Raw genomic sequence first — 17,522 nt, 5'->3', positions numbered from 1 at the left:
TTCTCCCCTGCCTCACTGGTTGTCAGGGAGTACATGGCAACCCTAATTTGAAAACCTTCTCTAAAGTCACATGTTCAAGTAGACAGATCAGCTAGTTAAGAGTGGTTGCCCCTTAGATTAAAAACTTGTTCAACTACTTTTTATTCTTCTGGTCTCTGTTTTGGAATACAGAAAACATTACACTCAGAAGCTAAGCAGGACCGGCCCTGGTTTGTATTGGGATGGGAGACCACCAAAAAATTGCTATGCAGGGTTGCTATGCAGAGGAAAGCAATGGCAAATCACTTCTGTTAGTCTCTTGTCTTGAAAACTATCACCTGTGACTTGATGGCAGAAGAAGAAGAGTTGGTTTTTATATGCTGACTTTCTCTACCACTTAAGGAAGAATCAAACCAGCTGACAATCACCTTCCCTTCCCCACAACAGACACCTTGTGAGGTAGGTGGGGCTGAGAGAGCTGTGACTAGCCCAAGGTCACCCAGTTGGCTTCATGTGTAGGAATGGGGAAACAAATCCAGTTCACCAGATTAGCATCCACCACTCATGTGGAGGTTTGGGGAATCAAACCCGGTTCTCCAGATCAGAGTCCACCGCTCCAAACCACCGCTCTTAACCACTACACCATGCTGGTACTTTACACACAGAAGTATAGGCAAGGACAGATGAAAAGATCTGAAATCTGGAATGCTTTCTGATCTTACCTTTGCTCTTCCAGGTACTGAGACATCATACAACAAAACAAAAACGTTGCTGAGTACAGAACATTGTGGGTAGGGGGAAACTTTTGGAAAAAGGGCTTTGGACCAGTTGCCAGAAAAGCAAGGTGCAAGGCCAGGGTTTGCTTGTTTGTTTACAACTCGGCTGTTGCTTCCCCGCCCCCCCAGTTGTACACCTTACAAGAATACAGGCTCTGTCTGTGACTAGGAGGCAAAGAGTGACAGCACCCTCACTTAATTGCCAGCAGCTTCTCTCTCTTCCTTCAGCTGGAATCCATCTTCATTCCCCTGCCTTGTTTTTCCAGATACCAGCTGATACTTTCACAGGGGAGGGGCCACAGGATTAAAGATGAACCTCTGCTTTGCATGCGGAACATCCCAGGTTCAATCCTTGGCTTCTGTACTTAAAAGGATTAGGTAGTATGTGATATGAAAGATCATATCCTGAGGCCCTAGAGAGCTGCTGACAGTTGAGTACTACTCAGGGATTCAGCAGGCAGAAACTAGATGCCATCACCAGCTTTTGCTTATTGGGGAATTCAGTCACTTTATGTCCAGATGGGAATGGGGCTGTACCTCAGTTGTACCTCATCTGCTTTCTATTCAGACAGTCCCAGATTCTATGCCATCTCCATTAAAAGGATTGGGTAGGCTCAGGTAACGTGAAAGACCTCTACTTGAGATCCAAGAAAGCCACTGCTTCTCTGAGTGAACCAAAGGTCTGATAGTAGAAGCTAACTTCATGTGTTTATGTGATGGCTACTAATTTTTGTATCAAGCAATGGTTCATTTTTTTTCAAATTGAGATCTTATTTTAAAACCTATGGAAAATTCTAAACATTATATCATTAGGCAAAACTAGACATTAGGAGTTCTGTGTAGAGCTCCCAACATTTCTTTCTAAATAACCTACTCTTCTTTCTATAACCTACTCAGACCAGGATTGTGGTGTGTATCGGGGGCGGGGGGGTAGAAGTTGAAGCCTTTCCCCCCATTACAATTTTCCTGACCTCCAAACAATCCTGCAAGACTGCAATTTGCTGCATTGGACAACCACACAGGTCCCCCCACAGATCCTGATACAGCTCCTGTTAATTTGCCCCCAGATTCTTCTTTAACTTAAGAACCGATATACAAGTGATTTAGTTGTTTTAAGCAGGGGCGGGCAGGATTTTATCGAGGAAATTAAACAGGCAACCATCCTTTTTAAAAATATATCTTTCTTCACATATTTTCAGCTCTCCTATATGAGCAATTTTCCACTTGAGGATTCTTCTTCCAAGCATGACACAGAGGTTTTGTGGCTGGATAACTCTGGCATGATAATGTTAACAATTTTTAAACATAGATTTAAAATCTGACTTTGCCCTCTCCCCTGACTTTAGTGAAAGAAAGAAAGAAAGAAAGAAAGAAAGAAAGAAAGAAAGAAAGAAAGAAAGAAAGAAAGAAAGAAAGAAAGAAAGAACACTTTCCTAGGTCAGTTCAAGTTTGGGTTTGTAATGGAAGCTAGAGAAGTGATTGACTGTTTAATTCTCTGTGTTCCCGAGAGGCATTTTTAATTATCGCGTTGGTCTCCAGCACTTACAAGTAGTAGCAAGGCAAGAGTAACTTCAGTCTTAGTCAGCTTTCATTCCTGATGGGCATTGTGGGTCAAAATGACCTGTGCCACAACTTGAAGCAAAAGTGACAACAGGATACTTCAAGTGGTTTTCCTGAATGCATTCTCCACTCATTCCATGCACCAGCAGTAGTCTAGGTCCACAGCAATTTAGCCTTGTTGATCAGAAGGTACAAATAATGCATTCAGGGAACTGGGATACGAGTGACATTTCTGGTACCCTGGAGTAGAGCTGTGCAAAAAATAATTAAAAAAAATTCAGTAAATTTTGGGTTTGGGTTTATTGGACCCGATTTTTTCCCAGTAAACCTGAAATGTTGAATTCCCATACCAGTAAATATGGGAATGCAGCTTTTTCCGGGTTTCCCGAAAAAATTCGAGTCCAATAAAGCCTATGGGGCTTTCCATGGCTCCTGGGAGGCATTTTTACAGAAAGAGCCCTCAAATTTGCAGCGTGGCTGCAAGGGACTCTCCTTGCAAGAACCCCCAAGTTTGGTGAAGATTGGGTCAGGGGGTCCGAATTTATGGGGTCTGGAAGGGGTCACCCCCATCTGATTCTCCTCCATAGAAAAGTTAAGCAATACTAAAGTGCTGCAGTCAGAATTGCTATTGTGAATGCTGCTCGTATTTTTCAATGGAGGAGCCGGGGAAACCCTCCGCTTTAAACAACAGGCCATTTAAAGCAATTGCTGAAAGCTTTCATAAGTACAATCAGTATAGCTTTTATTGTACAAATCCAAACAAAGATAATATGGGTCACCTTTGAGAATGTGGCTTAGATCCAGCAGAGCATTTCCATAGGCAGGGGGATTTCTGTTGCAGAACATGACCTTATTCTCTCCCCCCCCACACACACACAAATGCCCCCTGAGATGCTGTCCCTGGGGAGCAACCGGGGGGGGGGGGGAGGCAGATTTGGAGCTGTAGTGGGAGAGAGGAATTTAAAGTAATGCTTTGCAGGTAGAAATCCTTCTGCTTCTGGAATACTCTACTGCAGGAGTCAGCAAACCGCGGCTCCCGAGCCGCATGCGGCTCTTTGGCCCCTTGAGTGCAGCTCTTCCTGGCGTGCGTGGTGTCGGCCCCCTGTCGGGTATCCAGTTCTATCCACCGCCTCCTTGTTGGCAGGAAACCGCTTCCCAAAACAGAAGGCAGAGCCCGAACAGGAGAGAAGGACGGGCAGGAAAGGGAAAAAAAGGGGAGGAAGCGCGAGAGGGAGCCGTGCTGCGAGCCACAAGAGGGGCCAGCGGCCAGGAGCTGCGGACCTCCCCCCCCTGCTCCGCGAGCCCTCAGCTGTGGCATTACTATAGAGACCTCGCCGCTCAGCCCCGCCGCGTCAGGACGAGTCTCTCTCCCGCAGACTGTGAGGGGGGGGGAGAGGGAAAGGTCCCAAGCGAGCCTGGCTCATCCCGGCACTTTCCCCAGAAGGTCTGGCTTCCCTCAGGTGGAACTGGGCAATCACCTGGCCAGGGGGTTTCCACTCCTTCGCCACCTCCGGGGACTCCTGGCCGTGGCGCACTTCTGCCTCCTCCTGCCGCTGCTGCTGGCGTTGTCCTTGGGCAGCAGCACCAGCACCCGCAGCGCCCACACCTCCTCCTCGCCGCTGCTGCTACTCTTGACGAGGAGCAGCCCGGCCACCAGGCTGCAAGCGAAGAAGCCCACGAGGAAGGAGGAAGGTATGCTGGCCAGCGGGCCTGCAACTTATATTTGTGTTTGGCTCTATCTAGGTTGCTCACTAGCCAGGGCCACGTGGTGCGGAGAGCATGTGCCCAAGAGGCTACATCGGGATCCCCCTCCCCCTCTGGACCTCCGTAGGGGTAATAGGACTGAAGTCCTGACCATACACAGCATAAAAAGGGCTGAACCCTGTAAATTGATGGACAGCATTATTGTACACATATTCTGCAAAAGGCAATAGTTCTACCCAGTCATCCTGGTGGTAATTGACATAACAACGTAAATAACATTCTAATACAGCATTGACACTTTCAGTTTGGCCATCCGTCTGGGGATGGTAAGCACTTGACAACCCTTGCTCCACCCCCACCAACTTAAGGAACGCCTTCCAGAATTTAGCCACGAAACAACTTCCGCGGTCGCAGATTATCTTGCGCAGGAACGAATGCAAACGGAAAACATGTGACACGAAGAGGCGGGCCAACTTGGGGGCGGAGGGAATACCCGCACATGGCACCAAATGTACCTGTTTGGAAAATAAGTCAGTAACAACCCATAGTACAGTTGTGCCCCCGCTAAGGGGGAGATCCGTCATGAAATCCATGGCAATCACTTCCGAGGGCTTGCTGGGAATTTCCAGCGGTTGCAGTAGTCCTGGGGGTTTGCCTTGAGATCGTTTGACTGTGGCACAGATAGGGCAGCTGCGAATGAAGGAATCCACATCAGAACGCATTCCCCCCCACCAAAACTGTCTGCTCAACAAGTGAAGGGTTTTCAGGAACCCAAAGTGTCCCGCAGTTTTAGATCCATGGGCCAATTGCAGAACTTCTCTTCGAAGTATCCTAGGCATGTATAGTTTTGAGTCTTTGTACCAACAACCACCTTGCTCAAGTACACCTTGGGGCAGGGTTTGGGCAGTGCGTTCGGTTAAGCACTGAGTCCGAAGGGAGTCCAAGAAGGAATTGGAGATGATCACCCCCCCTCCTTTCACGGGAGAGGGTGAATCAGGAGCTGATGGTGTTGGAGGGGGGGAGAAACTGGTTGCTGCGGGGCGCCGGATACAGGTGGCGCAAGTGGGGCTGGCGAGGAAGCCTGTTGGTTAGGGCTGGATACCTTGTCGGCCACTGCGTGATTCCCCTGCTGGAGTCGGGTTTGGGACCGGGTCTGCACGGCCAGCAGGGGCAGGGCTTCTCTTTGTGCCGGGGTGAATAAAGAGTCTGTCGGCTGATCACGTTTTACGGGGTATTGAGGCAACCGGGATAGGGCATCTGCAAGCACGTTCTGTTTCCCGGGCACATGTTTAAGAACAAAACGGAATTGAGCAAAGAAGTCCGCCCAACGCTGTTGTTTTGCGGACAATTTATGGGTCCCCGTGAGGGCAGCTAGATTTTTGTGATGGGTCCAGACCTTGAAGGGGACCCCGGATCCCTCCAGAAGCTGCCTCCACAGAGTAAGGGCATGGTGGACAGCTGATGCCTCCTTTTCCCAAATGGGCCAGTTTAATTGGGAATGCGCAAACTTCTTCGAGAAGTAGGCACAGGGGTGAAGGAGACCGTCCGGTCCTCTCTGGAGAAGGCCCCCCCCCATGGCTACGTCGGATGCATCGACCTGTACAATAAACATTTGGTTCGGATCTGGGTGCTGCAGCACCGGTTCAGAAGTGAAAAGCCGTTTGAGGGCTACAAAGGCGGATTGGCATTGATCAGTCCACAGTATTTTGGCAGAGGGCAATGTTGCAGAAACCCCTTTACCCTTCGTTTTCAGGAGGTCAGTGATTGGCAGCGCCACTTGAGCGAAGTTGGGAATGAAACCGCGGTAGAAAATAGCAAAGCCCAGAAATTGCTGTACTTGCTTGCGGGTGGAGGGTGGAGTCCAGTCAAGTACCGATTGGACTTTAGCGGGGTCCATGCTAAGGCCACGATAAGAGATTATGTACCCCAAGAAAGTTATCTGCTCTTGGTGAAATTCGCATTTAGACAGTTTTGCATAGAGCTGGTGGTTACGCAGTCGTTGTAAAACTTCTCTGACCAGAGCAACATGTTCCTCCATGGTTTTTGAATAAATAAGAATATCATCCAAATAAACTACCACGCCGCGGTATAGCAAATCATGGAGGATTTCCTTTTAATCCGAAAGGCATCACAAGAAATTCATACATTCCAAAACAGCTAGAGAAGGCGGTGAGGGGTTCGTCTCCCTCGCGGATACGGACGCGATAACAAGCTTCCACTAAATCCAATTTGGAGAACACGCGACCCTCCTGTAATTGCCCCATAATATCTGAAATCAACGGTATGGGGTAGGCGTTGGCTTGGGTAACTGCATTAAGCTTTCGGAAGTCAATGCATAAACGCAGGTCGCCCTCCTTTTTCCGGACAAAGAACGCTGGGGCTGAGTTGGGAGCGTTCGATTGCCGAATGAATCCTCGAGCAAGATTTTTATCCAAAAAGTCACGTAACACAGCACGTTCGGAAACGCTCATGGGGTAAATCTTGCTCTTAGTCAGTGTGCAATCTTTTACCACCTCAATTGCACAGTCAGTGGTACGGTGGGGGGGCAAGGCATCACATTCTTTAATATTAAAGACCTCTGCAAAGTCTCTGTATGCTTCGGGCAAAGGCGGTGGCGATGCGGCATCGGAGGTTAAAGCCGGAGCGGGTGGAGGCACCACCGCGACTCCCTGTCGGTGCTGTTCGCATTTGGGATTGGCAAAGGTAATAGTGTCAGTTTCCCAGTCTATGCAGGGACTATGTCCTTTAAGCCAATTAATCCCTAGGACAACTTCGAATTGGATGGGGGCTATGGTAAAGTCTATTTGTTCCCAATGAGAACCAATACCATCGCTACTCCCCATGTGCGGTGATCGACTGGTCCCCCCTTGAAGTGGCTCCCATCCATTTGGGCAAATTGGACAGGAGCTGGTAAAGCCTCGGACTTGACTTTGAGGGCTGCAAATGTGGCTTCACTGATTAAAGTGTGGCCGCAGCCAGAGTCAATAAGCGCCTTGACAGACAGTTGGGGACCCCCTTTATAGTGTTGCAACACTGCGTCCACATAAACAGTGGTTTCTACTTCACTCACCTTGACGGGAGCTTTGGTTTTAGCAGAAGATTCTGCAGGGGTCTGTGGAGACGCTCCACTCACCACAGACCGTATTCGTTTTTGACAGATTGAGAGGGGTTTCCAGGTTTAGAGCTGGAGCATTCCATTGGTTATCCTCGTCAGAAGAAGGAGAGTTGTCCCCCATCGGGGCACTTGTAATCCGGGACCCTGCGGGGTCACTTGGTGCAGAAAGGTTAGCCGATTCCTCAACGTGAAGTGCAGAGGGTGTGGGTCGTCCCGGCGCTGCACTGCGGGTAGCAGCGGTGCCTCTGCGTTGAGGTCTCCCTCGAGCTCGGGGTGGCATGCTGGGGCGAGTGGTCTCCGGGTGTTGAGGGCAAGCCACTGCAAAGTGGCCCAATTCCCCGCAAACAAGGCAAGCCCCCCTCTGGAACCTTGTTTCGTGATCCTGAGGCAGTCGCGTTGGTTTCCGCAGGCTGGGGAGCGGTGCTTGCCTCCGGCCAGTCCACTATTCTACTGGCTAGTCTCTGGAATTCATCTGCAAACTCTCGGACTGGAGAAGAGCCCTGCCTGAGTTGTAGAAGTTCTGCTTTGGCTCGTTCTCCCATAAAGGGGTCCTCAAACCGTCTCCGCAAGGCAGTCATAAAATTGTTGGGGGAGAGGATAGAACGGGACCGAGTGTCAAATTGGAGGACCACCCAGTCAGCTGCTTTCCCCGTCAATAGAGAAGTTACGAAACGAACCAGGCTATCCTCTGTGGGAAAGAATTGTCCTTGTTCCCGCATGTAACTGTCCACTTGATGTAGGAAACAGGGTAGAGTCTCGAGCGAGCCATCATAGGTCGTTTTCAACCGGGTTTGCTTCCATGGACCGGGTATGGGTTGTCCTGGCTGTACGGGTGCCCCGGGAGCTGGTGCAACTGGCGCTCTGCGGACTAGTGGCTGAACGGGGAGATTAGCTGGTGGTTGAGCTGGGTGAGCTGGCACAACCGGCTGACCTGGTGCGTGAACCGGTGCGGCAGGCCCAGGAAGAATGGGCTGCGCCGGAGTCGTCAGCGCCCGCTGTAAGCGCTCGTTTTCCTGGAACAAACGTTCCATTTGATCCTGGAGACGGTCTACACGATCGTATAACTCCTGGTTTTGAGCCCGCAATAAGTGCACCTCTTCCTCAGGTCCACCTGTACGATGTGCTCGGCTGGCCCGGAAGCCTGTGGCCCATTGGGAGCCGTCCCCATACAAATCCTCCTCGTCAGAATCGTCGGATCCCCGAAGCCGTTCTGCGAGGCGCCGCGCTCATTGGGCAGTGCGGGACGGAGCAAAAGCCGGGGAAAACGGCCCCCACGAAGGGCCGGTTCGACCGGGGTCTTTGGGGCGCACACCCGCCCGTGCCCGTTCCGCAGCCAACTGTTGGTCCTTTTCCCGTGCGGCCTGAGCTTTGGCCGCCGCCTCTGCCACCACAGCTGCTTCTCTATCCGCGAGAGCTTGGGCGGCCTCGAGTTTCAGGGCAGCAGCTGCGGTTACAAGCGGTAGAAGTTCCTTTACCAAGAGGGCGAGGAGCGGTTCGGACTCCTCGCCCAATAGCGGTTGAACCTGCTAGAGCAGGTGCATCAGCCCAGACATTTGGGGACAACAATTGTGATAGAGTGGCTACCGTGGTATCCTTAGTTAGTTCCACAAATAGGAGCGCTGTTTGGATAGCGATCTGTTTCACCTCTGCTTGACAGTCAGCTGCATTCGGCACCAAAGAAAAACTTGCCGGCGTGGCTCCTGCCATGGCTCCTGTTGAGTGAGTCTCACGAGCAATAAGTTTATCTAACAAACCGGTTAGTATTTGTAAATCCTCCACCGCCAGTTGGGCATCATCCACCAACCGATCAAGGGCTTGGAGGTCTAAACAGGTGTTGGCATCCTCAACATCAGACATCCAAGGAGAAGTCACTAGAGAACACCACTGGGTCTATATTAATCCATTTAGGCGACTAACTTCCGTGCTAGTCCTTCTCAGTTCAGCTGCAATGTCCCGTACGAGATTGGGATCATCTTCCAGGGTTCTTCCAGGAACCCGCAACCCGGGGATCACAACCGGCAGGTCTGGGGCGAACCCCTGTTGAATCACTCAGAGAGCGCTCTCCTCGCTCCCATCCGAGTGGCAGGCGAACCCTCCTGGGCTCCAGCCTGACAGAGGAAAGAAGGGATAGCTGTCACAATGTCAGCCCTTGGCCCACTTGAACCAAAAACCACATCAGAGACAGTCAGGTCCAAAGAAGCTGGTTTTACTTGGTCAAAATAGGTTAACAGAGCATAAAGAAAAGGGTGACAGCTATGAGGCTGGCTGGCTTGAACTTGGTAATATAAAAGCACTGAAAAGGCGAGAGATTACATATCAAAAACAAAGCTGTGTTCCCAGAGCTTCAAACAGTGTTCAGTAGGCATAACAGTCCTTGAGTCTGGTCAGCAGGAAAGCGAAAGTAAACATCAACTGAGATACAGGCCTGACAGGGACTTACAATTTAATTTTTATCAATAAATAAGATCACTATTAAGTATGATATCAAGTTTTATTCAGTGTACCTATAGTTTAATTAAGACTTAAAACTTTAATTAAAGTTTATTAAGTTAATAAACAGTGTACCTACCTATATAGTTTCAGTTTAAGAAATTTGGCTCTCAAAAGAAATCTCAATCGTTGTACTGTTGATATTTGGCTCTTTTGACTAATGAGTTTGCCAAACCCTGAACTAGATCAAAGTTAATATTACAGTAAAGAAATTTTTAAAATACCATAAAATTAGACCAAAACAAGAACAACCAATTATCTAATCAACATTAAGTCAAATGCCATCTGAAACAAAGCTGTCTTGCAAGCTGTCTGGAATGATAATAGAGAAGGAGCAATCTCAGCTTCCTTCTAAATCAGGGATGAAAAGACAAAACCTGGCATGATTTAGGCAGAATTTGGTAGGTTCTGGATGGTACTGGTTTTTTACACTCCAGTACCCATAAGAACTCAATGTTACTGTGTGGACCAGGAGGGCTCATTGGCAACCCTAATTGTAGAATCGTGTGGGTGCAATTTACTCAGAAAAGTTTTTTCCTTTCCTTTCATTCCCCCCCCCCTTTTATTTCAGGCTCATCTGACCAGAGGTCTTGAGCACAACGTGCATGGGATAAAATACTTTTAACATTATAAATTATTAAAATGTACAACAGAAGTGACTTTAAATTCTTAAAATGCTTGAAAGACATTAACATTAAAATCACAATAACCAAAAAAGTGAGTTGCTTTACAAGCATAACAGTAACTACAATAATAATAATATCGCTAGTTAACAATAGTTTAACCTTGTCGTGCCGTTATGGAAACTACTTTTACCAGATATTCCGTAACACATTTGGTTATTTCTGGGTCAACATCACCCAACAGAAATGGGACAACCCAAGAGTCAGCAGGAAGATGATGTCTTGATAAAATGGGTGCAATCCAGGTGGCCCTAAAAGATTTTTCTAATTACATTTTTTTGCACTTCTGCCATACAGACAGGTCCTTAAGGAACCATTGTACCTTTGTGCTTTTGCACTGTTCTGGGGTGGTACCAATGGATCATAGAGCTAAATCACAAACAGAATGTTACTTTCTGATCAGGTTGTGTGAAATGGAGTCCATCTGGTAACTTCACGCGTGAGCATTGCAAGCAACCTATTTAAGCTGAGTAATAGCTGTGCGCTTGTAGCTAATGGCAGCAAAGGATGCTCGCTGTTTGCTGCTTTTCAACTCGTACATTTTGGCTCATCAGCCGAACAGAAGAAGCATGCTTTACTGCAGTCCTTGTCCATTCATCAAACGACATTATTGCTTCTTTCAGATTTATGACAGGAAATTGATCGCTTCAGATGTGATTTATTCAAGGCATAACATGCCAAAGGAATTTATTCCAGTTTGCTTTGCAGATACCGGGTAAATTAGTAATTATAAAACTAGAGCTCTAACAGCACAATATATTAGTTTGGGAATATGAAAAGTATCCTTGCAGAGATGACTATTGATACTTTTTACTGCTGCCAATTTATCATTCTCTGCACTCTCTAAAGCTGCTTTTAAATGTTCAGTCCGTGTTTGTTTGTTTACTGAAGAGGGGTAGAATCTGGTGATGAAAGTGAATACTAATTGATGTTATCAGGAAACAGGTACAGAAGGGACCATGGCTAAATAGAGCATGAAGGATCTCAGGTTGCATTTTCTGGCTATTTTCATGGCTTTTCCTTTGTCCTCCATGAGGGGTAGGGTTGCCAGATCCAGGTTGGGAAACTCCTGCAGATTTGGGGATGGAGCCTGGGGAAGACATGGACCTCAGTGGGGTACAGTGCTATAAAGTCCACCCTCCAAAACATCCTTTTTCTCCAGGGGAACTGATCTCTGTAGTCTGGAGATGAGCTGTAATCCTAGAGGATCCCCAGGTTGCAGCTGGAGGCTGGCATCCCTAGGTCCTGCTCAGGGCTACATTGGCTGTTGTGGCCACCTGGACTTCTCCAGGCAGGCTAATGGCCTCCCTCAAACACCTTGGCAAGGCCAGCCTAGTGGTGAGAAGGGTCCAGGTAGAGAGGCAGTACCTGGCCTGCCAGAGGCCTGCATGGCCTGGGGCTGGGGTTGCCAGGTCCCTCTTCGCCACTGGTGAGAGGTTTTTGGGGTGGAGCCTGAGGAGGGTGGGGTTTGGGGAGGGGAGGCACTTCAATGCCATGGAACAGTGGTCGGCAAGCTCATTAGTCAACAGAGCCAAATATCAACAGTACAACGATTGAGATTTCTTTTGAGAGCCAAATTTCTTAAACTTAAACTATATAGGTAGGTACACTGTTTATTAACTTAATAAACTTTAATTAAAGTTTTAAGTCTTAATTAAACTATAGGTACACTGAATAAAACTTGATATCATACTTAATAATGATCTTATTTATTGATAAAAATTAAATTGTAAGTAAGGTATCCATAAAATTAAATCATGACAATGACTGACAAACACTTAATGTGAACAATGGCCTTGCATCTCCCCAATCCCCACTGACCTCTCAGCGGCCGCCCTGGTGCATCCTGGCCACCTCGGCCTCCCACACTCACCTCTCGGCCTCCTCCTCCTCGCCGCCGCCTGGGCTCTTTCCTTCCTTCCCTCCCCGGCCGTCCTGTCGTCTGCCCGGCCGCCTGCCCGTCTGCCCCTCCTCAGCGCCTCGACCTCCGAGGTGGAGGAGGAGGAGGAAAAAGAGAAGGAGGAACGCGGAAGGGTGTCCTCCCCCCTCCCCTCTCGCTGGTGTTCTCCAGCGGCAGAAGGGAAGGGCAGGCCACGAGGGCAACGCGCTGGAGCTTGCAGGTGAGGAAGGCGGGGGAGGGTGTGTGTGCGCTGGATCGGGGCCTCCCTCCCTCTCCCTGGTGCTCGGGCCAGCACGTTGCAAAGATACGCCCCCCCCAGGCACGGTGGCGGCGGCTCTGGGCTGGCGGAAAGGTGGAGAACTTTTGCGGGTCTTCTGCGTGCGCGCAGAGCCCGGCCGGGGCAGGGAAGGGACGCCAGGCTCTCCTCCGCCGCGACGTGCAGCCCCGATTCTCCGCCAAAAGAAGCCAGCCCCCCCCCACACCCTTCGCGCCCGGGGAAGGTGGCTTCTCTCTGGTGGGCGGCCGCGATCCTGCAGCCCAGAGCCGCACTCAAGGGGCCAAAGAGCCGCATGCGGCTCTTGAGCCGCAGTTTGCCTACCCCTGATCTACTGTAAGGCAGGAGGGTACAATTTTTTAAAAACAATTGTAATAAGTAAGTCTACTCTATGCTGCACATTTCTTACCTTAGAAATATTACTGTCAGCTTACCACCCCATTGCTCCCAGCATGACCCCAGACAAGATATCATTATGGATGGTAGATCACATAAGTAAGCTTTCCTAGCTCACACTTGTTGGGAAAAACATCATGTGATGCTCCCTCTAGTCAAGGCAATACTAGCTGTGCTCTGCCATGACCTTCCCTGCAGTGGAGGACCTGCAAGGCCTCAGACTGAAGCGAGGAGGGCCAAGGTACCATCTAATTCCTGCTCCTTTCCATCTCCTCTGCTCCTACATACTACCTGGGCAGGGATACTTCTTCCTTCCTGGCCTGCTGCAGATCCTCGTTAAATAGGGTTGCCAGCTCCTGGTTGGGAAATACCTGGGGATTTTTGGGGTGGAGCCTGAGGAGGGTGGGATTTGAGGAGGGGAGGGACTTCAATGGCATAGAGTCCAATTACCAAAGCCGCCATTTTCTCCAGGTGACCGGATCTCTATCAGCTGGAGATCAGTTGTAATAGCAGGAGATCTCCAACTAGTAGCCGGAGGTTGGCAACCCTATCCTTAAATAGGCCACCCTCCCCTGGCCTGCTCCTCCCCTCTACCCCTTTACTCAACCAGAAGTGTCCTGAAGCCTTGGTTGCTCCCTTCTCCCAGGCAGGGCTGGATTATGTGACTGGCCTCCAAACTCTGCTCCTGAACCCAGAGCCTGCAGCCCTGCAATGCCTGTTCGGAGCATATTCCAGCCTAGCCAGGCTGCAGCCAGTTGTGTACGGCTTGTCTCAACCAAGGTGAGTGGTTACCATCACTGGACAAATCAAATGTATGTTTTCTGACCACTTGCCAGGAGAAGGGGGCTACTATGGAAAAAAGAAAAACAGCATCTTTTGGGAGGGGGAGTTATATGCAAAGCCTTGGGTAAGCTTGAATCGAATCTAGTGGTGATGAAATAGTCATCTTATGGTTCCACCAGTTGACCAGGGGGTAATTTAGAATGTCACTGAAAGGACTTCAACAATTATTTGCAGTAACATGCAAAATGAAGCTTCCTGTGCATGATCAAACGTTTTCACCACAGCTTCCTGAAGAAGAAGAATGTGCCATTGAGTTGCAAACAACTCATGGCGACCCCATCCACGGGGCATTCCAGGCAATAGAAATTCAGAGGTGGGTTGCCATCGCCTTCCTTTGCATAGCAACCCTAGACTTCCTGGGTGGTCTCCCATGGCCAGTCTTGTTTAGCTCCCATGTTTTCATGAGCCCAGGCTAAGCTGGGCTTTTGGGGCTGCTTCCTTACCTCTATGTTAAATAGAGGCTGGGAGAAAAAAACTGCAGATGAAAATAACCCCAGACTGTGGTAAATCAAGAGAGGGCTTAGAGTCGTTATGGCCTTCTTGAATTGATCGCATAGGCCACAGGGAGCCAGCGCAGAATCTTTGCGCCATCTAGATCCCTGTTGATTGCCTTTCAGAAAATTTGTCATATCAGCTTGTCATTTGCTGTCCTGATAGTATTCTTTATTTATTTAGATTTCCATACCCTGCTTTTCTCCCCAGTGGAGACCCAAACCGGCTTACCAAACTGTTCTCTGTTCTTCCATTTCATCCTTTGTTTGTTTGTTTGTTTAGTTGATTTTTACCCCGCCCTTTCCTGGCATAAGTCAAAACAACCATCTGAGGTAAGCTGGGATGAGAAAGGCTGACTTGCCCCAGGTCACCCAGTGAGCGTCATGGCAAAGTGGGGATTTGAACCTCACAGATCCTATTCTGGCGCTTACATTCTTTCAAAGTTACATTTTCAAAAACCATAATAAATACATTGTATACATTACACTGAAAGATGAGGTAATCACTCCTCAAGTGCAGATTTTTAATGAAGCAATTGCTCTGCACTAGTAATCTCAGCATGCCCTCTATATACTCCAAGTCCCATTTTAAAGCTTCCCTAAGCTCGCCTTGCCCATTCTCGCGCTATCACCAAGCTTTCAGTTATGTAATAAATAACACCACCTTTGAAAGGCTGTGGCAATTACAAACCAAATCTTAGCTAGAAAACTGTTTTAAAGCTGCTTCAAGCAAAAGTACTTAAGTTGAGATATTGCCAGTTGATAAGATCTTTGGTGCTAAAGATCATAATTATCCACAGCCATGATAAACATCCCAGGTATGCTGGGCAAATGGTAATGCCATTTCTGTAGCATTTGTACACATTCGACCTGTATGCTTTTAACTTTAAATAGAATGCATAGTGCTTCTTCCACTGAATGTTTTAATACTTACGGCTGCTTTTGGTACTCATGTGTCCTCTGAAAGGCCCCATGAATGAATGCCTGGGGATCATGGCTTGCCGGTACCCTAGAAACAAAAAAAAAAAAAAAAGATGACCAATGAACAGGAAATATGAAAAATAACATTTTGATCGTTTTGTTGAAACAACAGATAAAATTCATGACAACCAGAGCTGTGCATATCGATAAACCCGAACCGAAAAGAAACCTAAAAAAGGCCTGTTTGGTTTCTTTCAGCTTTAATTTAATCTGAATATTAAAACTGGGAATAAAGCCAAAGCTGGATAGATGATTGCCAAATCAGCCGAATACATATTTGGCTTTTTTCCAGCTTTTTTTTGGCTTTCCCCAGGCTTTTCCCTATGGGAATTTTTAATTAGCTCTGAGGGAGGCATTTTTGGAGGTAGAGTTCCCAAACTTTCAGGTTAGCTTCAAGGTACTCTCCTCGCATGAACCTCAAAGTTTGGTGAAGATTGAGTCAGGGGGTCCAATTTTATGGTGTCCCAAAGGGGTTGCCCCCTCCTCCATAGAAAAGAATTGTAAAGTTTACAATGCTTTTCTATGGAGGAGGCGGTCAGCCCCTTTGGGACCCCATAAAATTGGACTCCCTGACCCAAACTTTACCAAACTTTGGGGTTCATGCAAGGAGAGTGCCTTGCAGCTATGCTGTGAATTTGGTGACTCTACCTCAAAAAAATGCCCCCCGGGAGAATTTTAAGAGTACTTACTTTTCATAATCTGTAAAGGCCGCTTCCTCACCAAAGATTCATGGGAATACTCAGTTTCCCATGAATACTTGCAATGGGCCTGCCAGTGTGGTGTAGTAGTTAAGGTGTTGGACTAAGACCTGGGAAACCCAGTTTCGAATCCCCACTCATGCCATGGAAGCTCGCTATATGACAGTAATGGCGAACCTTTTAGAGACCGAGTGCCCAATCTGCAACCCAAAACCCACTTATTTATCGCCAAGTGCCAATGCGGCAATACAACCTGAATATTGAGGTTTTAGTTTAGAAAAAACAACTCATTCACATCTTTTGCCCCTCCCCATAAATGCTAACAACCGTTATTCAAGCATGGCTACTGGCGAATCAGAGCTCACTTCTTCAGATACAAGGGGAAGGAAAAGCCTTTCCCTCCTTTTCATCGAAAACGACAGAAGGGGAGGCGGAAAGCGGGAGCTGACATGAGAGAGGCCGAGCGTCACGGGTGAGGAGGGCCCCCGCTCTCTGGGTGCCGCCTTGACCCATGGGGGGTCCTTTGATGGATGGTGGGAGAGGCCAGAGGTCGCCGCCACTCTCGCTCTCCTGCAACGAACACGCCCAAGGAGCATGGAGGAGCCGGGTCAACAAACACTTGAGCCCGGGTGAAGAAGCGCCAGAGCACGGGCTGGCAAGGGGAGGCATGCTGCTCAGCAGAGTCTCTCAGAGCACCCGGGCGGTCAGGCGCAGGCGAGAGAGAGAGAGAGAGAGAGAGCGGGACACCCCCCCACCCCACAGGAGAGGAGGAGAGGGGGGAGGCGGTGCCCCGCCCCGCCTGCCGGCTCAGGCCAGCCGGGGCGCGCCAGAGCCCAGCTCGCACAAGGGAGGCCCGGCCCAGAGCAGTGGGGCCTGCCTGCCCAGCCTTCTCACACAGCGGCTGCGCAGCTGCCCCTGGACCCACCAGCATCCTGGACAGTGTGTGTGTGTGTGGTGGTGGGGGACTCCCACCTGCTACCTGTTGCTCCTCCTCCGCGGCAGTGGAAGCAGGGGCTCCAGGACTTGGGAGCCCCCCTCCTACTCCTCTGCCGCCCCGGCCGCCCCTGGCAGCCCCGGCCTCCAGTGGAGGGCTGGCAGACACGCCCGGGCCTTCCTTCCTCTTCCTCCTCCTGGGCGCAGGGCAGCGGCAGCGGGGGCAGGGTGAGGCCTGATGTTGCCGGGAGCCTCCGGCAGCTGACCCGGGCTGGGATTCGCCCACCAGCAGGCAGAAGGGCGGCGGCGGCTCTTCGTGCCGCGGGAGATCCGGGCCCGGCAAGGGGATGCGGCCCAGCGCCATTGGCCAACCGCATCAGGCGCTGAGGCTCTGGAGGGGGAGGCGCTGCTGCCGTGCGCCTGGCCCTCTCACGCAATGCAGCAAGCCACTTACCCACACATGCCCACAGAGAGGGCTACGCGTGCCGAAGTCGGCACGTGTGCCATAGGTTCACCAACACGGCTATATGACCTTGGGCCAGTCACACACTCTCAGCCCTGGTCTCGGCAATGGCATACCACCTCTGAAAGTCTCTTGCCTTGAAAACCCTAGGGGGTTGCCATAAGTCAGCTGTGACTTGATGGCAAAAAATAAAGAGTCCAGGAGAAATGGAAACCCTAGAGTGATATCACCTTCCC

General features: G+C 49.5%; 1 protein-coding gene across 1 annotated transcript in view; it reads right to left on the bottom strand.

Moving 5' to 3' along the window:
* Window positions 1-15,215, bottom strand: part of LOC130480751 (spermatogenesis-associated protein 7 homolog) — a 70,080-nt gene extending 54,865 nt beyond the window's left edge. Inside the window, exon 1 of the mRNA XM_056853373.1 lies at window positions 15,146-15,215. Within this exon, the coding sequence (XP_056709351.1) occupies window positions 15,146-15,206 (61 nt within the window). The 5' untranslated portion in view covers window positions 15,207-15,215. The remainder of the gene's footprint in view (window positions 1-15,145) is intronic.
* Between the last annotated feature and the right edge of the window lie 2,307 nt (window positions 15,216-17,522).

Source organism: Euleptes europaea, chromosome 7, assembly GCF_029931775.1.
Source record: "Euleptes europaea isolate rEulEur1 chromosome 7, rEulEur1.hap1, whole genome shotgun sequence".
NCBI classification, from domain to species: domain Eukaryota; kingdom Metazoa; phylum Chordata; class Lepidosauria; order Squamata; family Sphaerodactylidae; genus Euleptes; species Euleptes europaea.
The sequence above is the reverse complement of the archived record's forward strand: the minus strand, read 5'-3'. Positions and strand labels throughout refer to the sequence as shown.